At 43.6% G+C, this 13,402-nt stretch overlaps 1 protein-coding gene across 1 annotated transcript in view; it reads right to left on the reverse strand.

The window, feature by feature from the left end:
• Positions 1-6,046, reverse strand: part of CPLX1 (complexin 1) — a 125,074-nt gene extending 119,028 nt beyond the window's left edge. Inside the window, exons 1-2 of the mRNA XM_054987624.1 lie at positions 6,034-6,046; positions 5,155-5,330 (exon numbers count right to left, since the gene is read on the reverse strand). Of these exons, the coding sequence (XP_054843599.1) occupies positions 5,155-5,330; positions 6,034-6,046 (189 nt within the window). The remainder of the gene's footprint in view (positions 1-5,154; positions 5,331-6,033) is intronic.
• Between the last annotated feature and the right edge of the window lie 7,356 nt (positions 6,047-13,402).

Raw genomic sequence — 13,402 nt, forward strand, 5'->3', positions numbered from 1 at the left:
ACTTCACCGTTTTTGACAGCAATTGTGTTTGTGTGATTCTCTGATGTGAAGTGAGTTGTGTTATTTTTGTGTAGTACACTGCTTTCCTGCTCTGTGGTGCCTTCCTACTGTGTAACCTAAAGCAGTTACAGAAATAAAGTGCTTTTGACAGCAATTTTTTGTGGTGATTCTTTAATGTGAAGTGAGTTGTGTTATTTTTGTGTAAGATACTGCTTCCATGCCCTTTGGTGTTCCCCCCCTGCTGTGTAGCCTAAAGCTGTTCAAGAAATAAAGTGTTTTTGACAGGAATTGTGCTTTTGTGATTCTCTAATGTTAAGTGAGTTGTGTTATTTTTGTGTAAGATAGTGCTGCCATGCCCTTTGGTGTTCCCCCCTGCTGTGTAACCTAAAGCTGTTCAAGAAATAAAGTGTTTTTGACAGGAATCGTGTTTTGTGATTCTCTGATGTTAAGTGAGTTTTGTTTTAATTTTTCTGTGTGGGGGACTGCTGGTGTAATGTGTCATAATGCTTTGCCTACTTGTACTTTGGAAGGGAGAAAAAAAAATTTAAAACTTTATTTTGTGTTGTTCTTGTTTTATTCTTTGTTGTGCAGTTGGTTCCCATCATAGGGAACAATGGGGCTGGCTGGCCAGCCATCTCTGTAGGTGGTGGGGGAATTTGAGGGAGGGTGTCTGTGGTTCAGGTGCTCTTTCACAGGGACCAGCTGGCACTCAGAAGTGTGCCCACCATTGTGGCACCCCTGGGCTGTGCAGAATTGCCCAGGGAAAGAGAGTTTAGAAGTTCCCAGCATAGGGAACAAAGGGAGAGGGCTGGCCTTTGCCAGCCTGTTCCTGGGGTTATGGGTGTGGGGCAGGTGGGGGTGGATTTGGGTCTGTGAGGGGCTAATGTGGGGATTTGGGTCTGTGTGTGGCAGCTGGGGGGGAATTGGGTTTGTGTGGGGCTGTAAGGGGTGGACTTTAGGGGCTGAGAGGACCTACTTGGGGAGGCCATGAAATGGCCCCCCCAAGTGGGAGCAGTCTGAGCCTTGGTGGGGGGTGGGAGGAAGGGTGGGAGAAGGGCCCCAGAGGGCTGGGGGGCATTTTGCATGCAAAATGCCACCCCTGGCAAGACAAGCCTCCCCCAGCTGTCAGTGGTAGAGATGAGAGCAGAGCATCTACTTGGGGAGGCCATGAAATGGCCCCCCCAAGTGGGAGCAGTCTGAGCCTTGGTGGGGGGTGGGAGGAGGGGTGGGAGAAGGGCCCCAGAGGGTTGGGGGGCATTTTGCATGCAAAGTGCCACCCCTGGCAACACAAGCCTCCCCCAGCTGTCAGTGGTAGAGATTAGAGCACCTACTTGGGAAGGCCATAAAATGGCCCCCCCAAGTGGGAGCAGGCTGAGCCTTGGTGGGGGGTGGGAGGAGGGGTGGGAGAAGGGCCCCTGAGGGTGAGGGGGCATTTTGCATGCAAAATGCCACCCCTGGCAAAGGAAGCCTGCCTCTTCATTTTTCCCCCATAGGAAATAATGAAGAAAGATGAGCAGCAGCATGCTAACAATATGCTGCTCCTTCGCTTTCTTATGGGAGGATGGGGGGACCTGCTTTGGGGGGCCGTAACATGGCCCCCCAAAGTCCAATCTGTCTGAAACTTGGGTGGTTGTTAGAGAAGTGTTAGAGGAAGGTCCCCACCAATTTTGGGCTTATTCGGTGGGAAAATGCCTCCTCCAGGCGTCCTGGAAGACGGAGGCATTTTCCCATAGAAAAAAGCCGAAAGAATGCCGAAAGAATGCCGAAAGAATCCCGAAAGCCGAAAGCCGAAAGAGATTCTTGTTTCGGCTTTCGGCTTTAACGATAGAGAATCTTCTTTCGGCTTTCTACTTTCGGCTATAGCCGAAAATTTTTGGCTTGCACACCCCTAGTTATCAATGAATATACAAAAAAAATGAAATTGGAAATAATGTGGGGATGACGCATGCCTTGGCAATCTGGGAAACCCAGAAAATGCTTTTAACACCTGCAATGTATTCGCAGCACAGTTTCCTTCTCAAGCAGAAAACTGGAACTTGCAAAACTGACATACGTTAAGGAAAACGTATCAAAAACAATGTTTTACTGATTACTATAGACTTCTACGCTGTTGTTAACTTTGGAGCAGCAGTTACATATTTTTTAAAATAAACAAACAACTATGAATAAATGATCCAACCATGAAAGACATCCTAAAAGCAAGTTTGAATCCAAAACAAGACAAAAAAAATAATTTTGGGCATTCTCATATCAGGCTTAAAGTGGTTTTTCCTCTAAATTGGTTTATGATAAGAAAGTACACCATATGTTAGCCAGAAAACCAAAAGCCTCCTTTCCATTTTCTGTGTCACCCTTAACAATGACATTCCACATATTCATAAGGAAGCAAAAGAGAAACTCCAGTGCGTCTGGAACACCTCTAGCTCGTTCACTGTTTCTGATGGGGGAAAACATTGGTGCACTGCTAAAGATGCTTCATTCACATTTAATACACAAATACACATTGAGCTTACACATTCAATATGTGTATATATATATTGCATATACATACATATTCGTATGTATGTATGTATGTATGTATGTATGTATGTATGTATGTATGTATGTATGTATGTATACACGATACAGACTGATTATATACTGACTAGCAACAAAGCCCGTTGTGGGAAAAAATACAATGGACTATAGAAAGGGCAGGGCGGGCAAGCAGGCATTCGCTCCTCCTCCATCACTGATTCCTGCTGGTGAAGGAGGGGGGTGGGCATTGTAATCTGCTCCATACCTGATCTTGGCCATGTGAAGGGGTGGTGGGCTTTGCTACTTGCTCCATGCCTGATACGTTCCAGGTAAAGGAATGTGCCTGACTACAGCTGGGTGAAGGGGGAACGTATTGCTGCCTGCTCTGAGCCTAATCCCAACTGGGTGAAGGGTGGGTGGGCATTGCCACCTGCTCCCCACTGGGTGAAGGGAGGAACAGGCATTGCCTCCTGCTCCACGGCTGATCCTGACAGGTGAAAGTGGGCAGTGGGCTTTACTACCTGCTCTGCTCCTAATACCAGCTGGGTTACGGTAGGAGGGGAAATTCCACCTGCTCTGCTTCTAATACCAGCTGGGTTAAGGCAGGGGGTGAGCATTGCCATCTGTTCCACTAGTAATATCAGCAGGGTTAAGGCAGGGAGAGGATATTGCTATCTACTCCACTCCTAATACCATCTGGGTTAAGGCGGGGGGGGCATTGCCACCTGCTCCGCTCCTAATACCTGCTGAGTTAAGGCAGAGGGTGGGCATTGCCACCTGCTCTGCCACTAATATCAGCTGGGTTAAGGCAGGGGGTGGGCATTGCTGCTCTGCTCCTAATAACAGCAGGGTTAAGTCAGGGAGCAGGCATTGCCTCCCATTCCGCTGCTGATCCCAGCTAGCTGAAGGGGGTGGGCATTGCCACCTGCTCTGCTCCTAATACCAGCTGGGTTAAGGTGGGGGCGGGCATTGCCAACTGCTCTGCTCCTGATCTTAACTGGTTCCAAGGGGTGTGTGGGCATTGCCATCTACTCCGCTGCTGATACCAGCTGAGTTATGGCAGGGATTAGGCATTGCCACCTGCTCTGCTCCTAATATCAGCTGGGTTAAGGTGGGGAGAGGGCATTGTCACCTGCTCTGCTCCTAATACCAACTTGGTTAAGGTGGCAGGGGGTGGGCATTGCCACCTGATCCACTCCTAATACCAGCTGTGTTAAGGTGGTGGTGGGTATTGCTACCTGCTCCGCTCCTAATACCAGCTGGTTTAAATTGGATGGTGGGCATTGCCACCTGCCTCACTCCTAATACCAGCTGAGTGAAGGTGGGAGGCAGGCATTGCCACGTGCTCCCATCCTGCTCCCAGCCTGGGCTTCCCACCATGGCACATTTTCTGGAGGGACATGGTGCCTAGCCTAGGCTTCCCTCCATGGCAGCGCCTTCTGGTGGTGCAGCAGGGTATAAAGTGAGTTGTCTGAAATACGCTTACTGAATTATATAGTAAGATTACTACAGACGTCTACAATGCAGTATATTAATTAGATCTCTCTCTACATATATATAGCCTAGGACCTAGGTCGGATTAATAGACTGCAGATATATAGACAGACTAGACTAGCAGATAACTGAGGTGTACCTAGGTTTGTATTAATCTGCATGTTCAGCAAAGGCTCATGGGGCATGTGTTTAAAAAGGTCACCAAGACTAGGAGAAGTGGTATAATGCAGGACTAGGCTAGCTGAAAAGACTGGAAGGGAGAGAGGGGAGCTGTAGCTACTGCTTTTTTGAAGGCAAAGCTTGTTTCCAAGCTTTGGATCTAAGAAGGTCATAGAGCTGAAACTGCTAGCTGTGAAGAGTTGAACCCTTCTGTCTGGGAGAACAGCGGTAGCTGGGAAGAGCTGAAGAAGCAAGGAAGAGCAAAGAGCAGGAATTGCTAACAGCTGAACTCTTCCTTGACTGCTTAAGACCAGCACCCTAGTACAGAGGTGCCCCACTTCATCTTGCCAGGAGGAAAGGGGAATTGCTCCTAGGGCAACAAGCAAGCTCCAGGATTCATACAGCATCTTCACAAACAGAGTCCTGCTGTTGCAAGGCCTTCTGGATATTTGGGATGCTGTTCCAGGCATAGCCTCTGGCCGAACCCACAGAACTGTCTGTGTACCAAGTGGATTGTGAATAGGACTCTGCTCTGGGGTCACTGGTTACTGACCCACTATTGATAACTTTGGGAATGTTTTCATAGTTGTGTTCTGTTATATTTAAATAAATTGAACTTACAGTTTTAATTTGTAAACATATCTCTAGATATTGAATCTGGCCTTCGGGACTCTGGGGGTCATATATATATATGACTGTCTTTAATCCAAAGGCTATCCAAACACTGACTGTAGGCAACTTGGTTTCCAGGGTGCTTTCTGCATTGCTTTGTAAAAGGTTGCATACCTTGATGATACCTGTACACTGAGGGGCCATGAACATCGATGATGGCATCATTGTCAAAAGGGGATTTGGGCCAAATGTTTCTGTGCAGCCTTGCCTTTAGCAAGTGATATCAAAACAACACATCTTGAAGTAATTCCACATTCACTCTGCTCAAGCCCTATGAGAACTACTTGGAATCAGTTCAAAATCAAACCCTACCTTGTCCCGAATTCCTTGCCTCACATTTTCCCTTTCAGCCTCCATCTTGGCATACTTGGCTTTCCTCTCCTCCTCTTGCTGCCTAAGGGCTTCCTGCCGTTCTTCTTCCTTCTTAGCGGCATCTGGGTCCTTCTCCTCTTCTCCACCAAGCATCTTCCCCATGTCTTTGGTAGCCCCTAAGGAAACAGCACAACAGACATACCTCATAAGCAAAAGCTATAGTTAAGAGAGAGACCTTCTGCGGAGGAATAATAGAACACAATACCATTGTAAAGTGGCCTTGATCATGGGGGCAGAGTGTGTAGGTGCAGTGTTCATTTGATGGCAAATGTATGAAGTTGGGGGCAATGACTCAAGTCGTAGATCAGGAAACAATTAGCTTGATCCCACCCACTCCCCACCCACCCTCTTCCATGTATACAGTTTTGTGTGTCTGTGTGTGTATATATAGGGCTACACATGGTGGAGGGATATCCATTAACAGAAGGTGAAGGCAATTTTTGCTAATCCTCCCTTGGACTTCTGACAGACTCTTCCTGGGGGTCCTCTTTCTACCAAGAGAAGAAATGGAGGGGGGAGCATTTTGGAAGCAGCAAGAAGGAGAAATGGAGAAGACCATCCATTCCATGGATGGAGATCCCTGCCGACTGTGGAAATCTCCAGTGGACCCAAGCCATTACTTATGGGGAACTTGACTATGCACTGTTGGATATTGTGCAAGGATGTGAAATAGCAATCAATTGCCACTGGGTTTTCCTTTGTGAGCAAGACAGTCCATTTGCAAATGACTGCTATTGTACAATGATTATGCAATATCCAAGCAGGTGTGGCTACTAGAGATGGGCATGAATGGAATTATGACCCAAAAAACGCACGAACCAGGCTGGTTCATGATTCGCGAACAAGTGGTTCGTGGAAGCTAGTTTCCATGAACTTCCACGAACTAATCTACTGGTTCATTTCGGTCGCATAGGAGTAGTTTAAATAGCTATTTCCCCAGGGAAATGGCCCTATAAACTTTTCCTGCAGCTTGCAAGTGGCAGGTCCCTTTGAACTATCAGCTGGCAGGTGGCGAGTGGGGATCCCCCCTGCCGCTGTCCAGCTAATAGTTTAAAGGGACCTGCCACTTGCAAGGCAGGAAAGGGCCCCACTGTCAAATGCCCCTTTCCCTGCCACTTCTAAGCGGCCAAAAAGGGGCATTTAAACCCCATGAACCACGAACTGGTTCGTAAACTTGCCCCAGTTCATGCCAGTTCGTGGTTCCTGGTTCGTGAAAATCTACAAACCTCATGGTTTGGTTTTTTTGTGGTTTGTGTCCATGTCTAGTGGCTACAGCCTCGGCCTATCCATTTGTGGCAGATCATTCATATGTGGCTCCCTTTATTGTAGCTCTGTCATGAATTGACTGTACTCAACTAACAAATAATCGAATAAGCTGACTATTGTATGCTCTAGAATTTAATATGGTAGAGGCAAAATTTCTGGGAGGTTGTAAAGTAGAAAATCACTAGCAATTTTATTCATTTTCCATTCACAACATTCCCTTAGAAATTACCATAGTGGTTGAGAATTCTTAGAGAGGGTTTTCTTACAGTAGTAATTGCATAACTCTTCACTTCACTTACTGGGAGAGTTCACAGTGGGCCATTTGCTTGGAGGAGCACTAGAGGCTAGGAGCAAAACCAAGTGGCGCAACCTGACCCGTTAATGCAGACCTGACCCGTGACAGCGCTAATGGCTATTTTAATATCCCAATCCCCCTCCCTGCTTGGAAGCTAGTGTGGTATAGTGGATGGACTCAGGAGCCTTGGACTCAGGAGTAGAGATGGGCACGATCCGCATTACGAACAAAAAAACCCACGATAATGGCGATCGCGCGATCATGACCCGGCGGATCGTGATCGTCCACGGCCAATAATCCTTTTTTTTTTGAAAAATTTTTTATTGGGTTAGAATCCGTTATTTTTACATTTACATTCAATTTTCCCCAAATTTTTCATTTCTAACCCCCTCCCTTTCCCCCCCTTTTGTTGACTTCCAACAGTTTTCCAACCCTTTGTCCCTTTTCCCTTACTTCTATTAAATTTCTCTATCTAAAACAAATACATATTCTCCATTATACTAAGCAGTACATCCTTAACTACTTTTCTTATTATATACCCAAACTGTAAGTCTTTGTTTCCATCTTGGATAAACAATTTATCCCATTTTCCAATTTTGAATATTTCTATATATCATAAACCTATATATCATAAACCATAAAGATCTTACACATTTAAATCAAACAATTTGACTTATTCTCTATGTATTACTCATTCTATCTTTTTATGGTAATTCTATATAACTCTCGTCACATAGTCAATCAATTTGACTCGTCTATACATTCAGTTTGGTGCATTATACAAATCTTTTCAAAGAAAGAAAATATTGTTGGTTACTCAATCCGTATATTTAATCCTTATCCTTAATTATTTTCTATCAATATTCTATTTATTAACCAATATATATCTATATATATATCAATCTGTTAATCTAACTGCTTATAAATTCACATTTATCTCTTCCCCCCCCCCGGTAAAGTCACCCCCCTCTACATTTTATTATACTTCAGTAGTTCTCAAACTGCCACAGTTTTCCTCCCACCTCCCATTTCTTCTCCAGATATTGTTTCAGCTTCTCCCAATCTGTGTTAAACTGCCCTGAGTCCAGATTTCTCAGTTTTCTTGTCATCTTGTCCATTTCTGCCATGTACAGCAATTTGTAGGTCCAATCTTCAATAGTTGGCACTTCTTGTACTTTCCATATTTGCGCATACAAAAGTCTAGCTGCTGCTGTCATATAAAATATCAACGTCCTATGATGGGCTGGAATTCCCTCCATTCCCAAGTTTAGTAGCAGGAGTTCTGGGTTCTTATTTATTTGAAATTGTAAAATTTCACTCATTTCTCTTATTATTTTCCCCCAGTACTGCCTAGCTACCTCACACGACCACCACATATGATAGAGGGAGCCCTCATGCTTCCTACATTTCCAGCATTTATTAGAAGTGTTCAAATTCCCTAGCGCAATCTTCTTTGGTGTCATGTACCAACGATAGATCATTTTGTAGATATTCTCTTTGATATTTGTACATGTCGTTGTCTTCATTGTAGTCTTCCACAAGTATTCCCATGCCTCCATTGTTATTTCTTTATTAAAATTTATAGCCCATTTCACCATTTGTGTTTTAACTGTCTCATCCTCAGTATACCATTTCAACAGTACTTGGTATACCTTGGATATTCTTTTCTTGTCCTCTTTAAGAAGGGTCTGCTCTAGTTCCGAATTCTCTATTCGTATACCTCCCTTTACAGAGTCCGAGTTATACAAATCTCTGATCTGTCTATACTGGAACCAATCGTAGTTCGGTGATAGTTCCTCTTGCGTCTTTATTCTAAGTTTAGATGCTTCTATTTTAGTTATTTCTTTATAAGTCAAACATTGTCTTTCGTTATCAACAGCTCTCGGGTCTATCACCTCATATGGAACCACCCACCAAGGAGTTCCTTCTTGTAGATAAATTCTGTACTTCTTCCAGATTGTGTATAGACAAAATGGTACAAAATGGTGCAGGAACATCGAGTTGACCTTTACTTTGTCATGCCATAGGTATGCATGCCATCCAAATATTTTTTTATATCCCTCTAGGGCTAATAGTTTCTTGTTCTTTAATGTCATCCACTCTTTCAACCAAACTAGGCAGATTGCATCGTGGTAAAGTCTCAGGTTGGGCAGTTGCATTCCGCCTCTTTCCTTTGCATCTTGTAAAACTTTCATTTTCACTCGAGGCTTCTTGCCTGCCCATACAAAATCTGATATTTTCCTCTGCCATTTTTCAAATTGTTTAGAGTCTCTGATGATTGGTATTGTCTGTAGCAAAAACATCACTCTTGGTAACACATTCATTTTAACCGCTGCAATCCTACCCAACCATGACAGATTGAGCCTATTCCATTTAATCAAGTCTCTCTCAAAATGAATCCACAATTTTTCATAATTATTCTTGAACAAATCTATATTCTTTGCAGTCAGTTCAATTCCCAAATATTTCACCTTACTTGTTACTTCACAATCCGTTGTTTCCATTAACAATTGTTGTTTCTGCTTAGTCATGTTTTTGCATAGTATCTTTGACTTCTTTTTGTTAATGAAGAAACCTGCCAAGTCTCCAAACTCCTTGATCTTATCTATCACTTTTGGCATGTTCTCCAGTGGGTCCTCTACAATTAACATTATGTCATCCGCAAATGCTCTGACCTTGTATGAATAGTCCTTTATTTTTATTCCTCGAATTTCCTCGTCTTGTCGTATTTGTATCATCAGAATCTCCAATACTAAAATGAACAACAGTGGAGACAACGGGCAACCTTGTCTTGTTCCTTTGCTTATAGTCAATTTCTTGGTCAATTCATCATTCACCACAATTGCTGCAGTCTGGTCTCTGTAAATTTCCTTAATTGCTCTGATGAATCTTTCTTCTAATTGTAGCTTTTCCATAGTGGCAAACATAAAGTCCCAGTTTAAGTTGTCAAATGCCTTTTCAGCGTCAACAAAGAAGAAACCAACCTCTTTATCACAACGCTTATCATAATATTCAATAGCATCAATCACTGTCCTTAAATTGTCTCTTATTTGTCTGGCAGAAAGCCTGCTTGCTCCTCCTCTATAACTTCCGAAAGCCACCCCTTCAGTCTCTCCGCCAGTATCTTCGCAAAGATTTTATAATCATTGTTGAGTAACGATATAGGTCTGTAATTTTTCACACTAGTCAAGTCTTGGCCCTCTTTTGGGATCAATGATATGTTCGCTTCAGACCAAGTGTCTGGAATCCTTTGATCCCTTAAAACTCCATTGATCACCTCCTTTAGGAATGGTGCCAGCTCATTGGCCATAGTCTTATAAAATTTAGCTGTAAGTCCGTCTGGCCCTGGCGCCTTTCCTAGATTTGCAGATTGTATTGCCTTACTTATTTCCTCATCCGTTACTTCACTGTTCAGTTTATTTCTCCAAGCGTCCGAGATTTCTGGAAGTGTCATTTTCTCCAAATATGACGCTATTGAATCTTTATTTACTTCTTTCTTATTATACAGTTTAGCGTAGAATTTATAAAAGGCTCTACTAATGGTATTCTGTTCCAAATACGTTTTGTCATCTTCACAAATTTTATTTATTGTTTTCTTTTCCCTTCTCTTCTTCAGTTGCCATGCCAGGTACTTCCCAGGTTTATTTGCACCCTCAAACGCTTTCTGATTCAGCCTTTTGAGATTCCACTCCAATTCTTTATTACTCATTGCTGTTAGCTGTTCTTGCAATATTTTAATTTCCTGGTATAATTTCTTTTTCCCTGGTCTCTTTTTTAACTGTATTTCCTTCGCTTTTATTTTCTCCTCAATCTCTTGTCTCTTCTCCTCTTTCTTCTTTCTTGCTCTACCATTTAAGTCCATTAGTATGCCCCTTATAACCGCCTTATAAGCATCCCAAACTTTATCAGTTGGTACTTCTTTATTCACGTTGTATTGTATGAAAAACTTTGTCTCTCTTCTCAATATTTCCATATTCTCTTTTTCCTGTAACAAATCCTCATTTATTCTCCATGCTTTCCTTTTCCTCCTTTTCCCCAGCTTCCACATAATTGGGTTGTGATCTGAGCCTACCATCGGCATTATTTCTACATCTTTAGTCCATAACGCCAAATCTTTTGAGGCCCAGATCATGTCAATTCTTGATAATGTGGAGTGCCTTGCAGAATAAAAAGTAAACTGTCTGCTTTTAGGATATTCTCTCCTCCATACATCTTCAAGAGTCTCTTGTTGAATCAACTCAAAAAAGAGCTTTGGTAATAGTCCTCTTTTCTTTTGTGCCATTGTAGTCTTTTTATCCAGTTCCAAATCTGTCACTCCATTGAAGTCTCCAGCAAGAATTATCTGGTCATATGAAAGATCATCTAAATGCTTCCTCAAATCCTCAAAGAAGCTCTCTTTTGCACCGTTGGGTGCATAGATTCCGACTACCAACACTCTCTTTAAATTCCAAGTACATTCCACTGCTACAAATCTGGCTTCCACATCTTTCATTATGAATTTTGGTTGTAGCTCCTCTTTTACATACAACACCACTCCTCTTTTTTTCTTACTTGAGGCCGCTACAAAGTCTTTGCCCAATTTTCCCAGTTTTAGATATTTTACATCCTGTTTTCGAATATGAGTCTCTTGCAAACAAACAATATCACATTTTTGTTTTAGTAGCCAGTGAAAAATATTTTTTCTCTTATTCGGTGAATTTAGTCCATTTACATTCCAAGATAATACTTTACACTCCATATTCATAATCTTGTTGGTAAGTCTTTTTCATTGTCCCTTATAAATCGCTCCATCTCCCGCTCAGATCTGATACGCTTTTTGGCGCCTCCAAATTCGAAGGACAAACCCTCTGGGAGCTCCCATCTGTACCTGATTTTCATGTCCTTCAGCATCTGGATTAGCGCTTTATATTTTTTCCGATCTAGTAACACTGATCTGGGTAATTCCTTCATTATAATGATTGTCTTGCCATCGATCTCCAATGGATCTTGAAACTGTTTAGTCACAATCTTCTCTTTCATGTTTCTTGTTGTAAATTGTACCATCACGTCTCTTGGTACTTTTCTCTGGGTTGCAATTCTCGAGTTCACACCGATATGCCACATCTAGGATAGCCACAACATCCTCCTCCTCCTTCCCCAGGTATTCAGCTAACACCTCCGTCATCTGCTCTTGCGCTGTCTTTCCTTCCATTTCCAGCAGGCCGCGAAATCTGAGCTGCTTCTCCATATGTCTACTTTCCGCAACCGCCATCCTTCCCCTCATCAACCTCATCTCTGTTTGTTGCGTATCTGCTAAGTTCTCCATCGCTCCTTCTACTGTTTTAACTCTCTGCTGCGTCCCTTGTAATTCACTTTGTATTGTTTCCATACCTTTCTTCACTTCTGACAGCTCCGATTTTACTTCTGACAGCTCCGATTTTACTGTCTGTTTAACCTCTTTGATCAGCTCCAATTTCATGTCTTTAAATTCTTTAATCACCTCCAAAAGTTTTTTATCCAGGTTTTCTATTGCCGATTGCCACTCTTTCTTCGACATCGTGGGGCTTGCTTTGGCTCGCTCCCACGAATCCGCTCTCTTCCTTAGCTCCGTGGCGTTAAATTTAGTACCTTTTTTATTTCAAATGTCCCGGTCTTCTTGCATAAATTAATTTTAAAGGGTCCAAAATGTCGGGCGTCTTTTCTCTATGGTCTCTCTATGATTTTATAATCCAATATGGCCTACTTCCTTTTCCGCTGAAGCCGCGACCCTTCCCCTCTCAAAGATGGCGATTCCCTTCTTCCTGCCCTCCAGCAAGGGCCGCTTCTCTCCAGCCGCTCTATTGTTGTTACGCACTTCCTGTCTCCCGTTTTCCCACAGCAGGTCTCGCGATGGTGTCTTTTTCTCACAGCTCCAAAGCCACAGGTATTCAAAACAATAATCCGATTTCTTTAATAACTTCTTTAAACTTAGTCTCTTTTCTAATACAACTCCTGCCGAAACTTCCCCTCCTTTTCGCTAGTCTGTTGCAGTTTAAAAGTCTACTTTTTTTCCTCTCTGTTTTTATCAATCTGTCCCGTATCGGAAGATAGTGATCTTTACCTTCCCTTCACTTTCCTCGGGTTGTAATCGCTGTTTCGATTTCAAGTTCTCCTTTCCACGTCTTCCCCCAATCGAAGCTTGGGTATGTAGGTCTTATGCCAGCCGAATTGGCCCCAAAACTGCCGCAGAGATTGTAGCCGACCCGTCGCAAGGTGGGACCTCAAGGATTGGGAGGGGACCCGTTATGTAGAGCCCCCCCTCGTCCGAGATCTAACTCACCCTAGGGTCTTGAGCGTTCTTTGCCTGCTCTCCGCCTGAGAGCAGTCGGCCGCGGGCTATTTTCACCCCGCCGGCCGCTTAAAACGGCAGTCCGGTCAGCTCCGCAAATGGAGCTGCATTAGACCTCCATGAATCCCAAACCGGAAGTGTCCACGGCCAATAATCCAGCGGTTGGGAGAGACCTGGATCGGGGCGATCAGGCTCGGTTCGGGGATCCAAACACTCAGGTGCCAGCAATCTATTCCCCTGGCAACAGAGCCAGGGGAATGCCTGAGCTCTGTTTGCCCTCCTTCTGTCACCCTGGAAACCCGAATGGAAGCCCAGCTTTC

The sequence above is a fragment of the Eublepharis macularius genome, chromosome 8 (genome assembly GCF_028583425.1).
Source record: "Eublepharis macularius isolate TG4126 chromosome 8, MPM_Emac_v1.0, whole genome shotgun sequence".
NCBI lineage: Eukaryota > Metazoa > Chordata > Lepidosauria > Squamata > Eublepharidae > Eublepharis > Eublepharis macularius.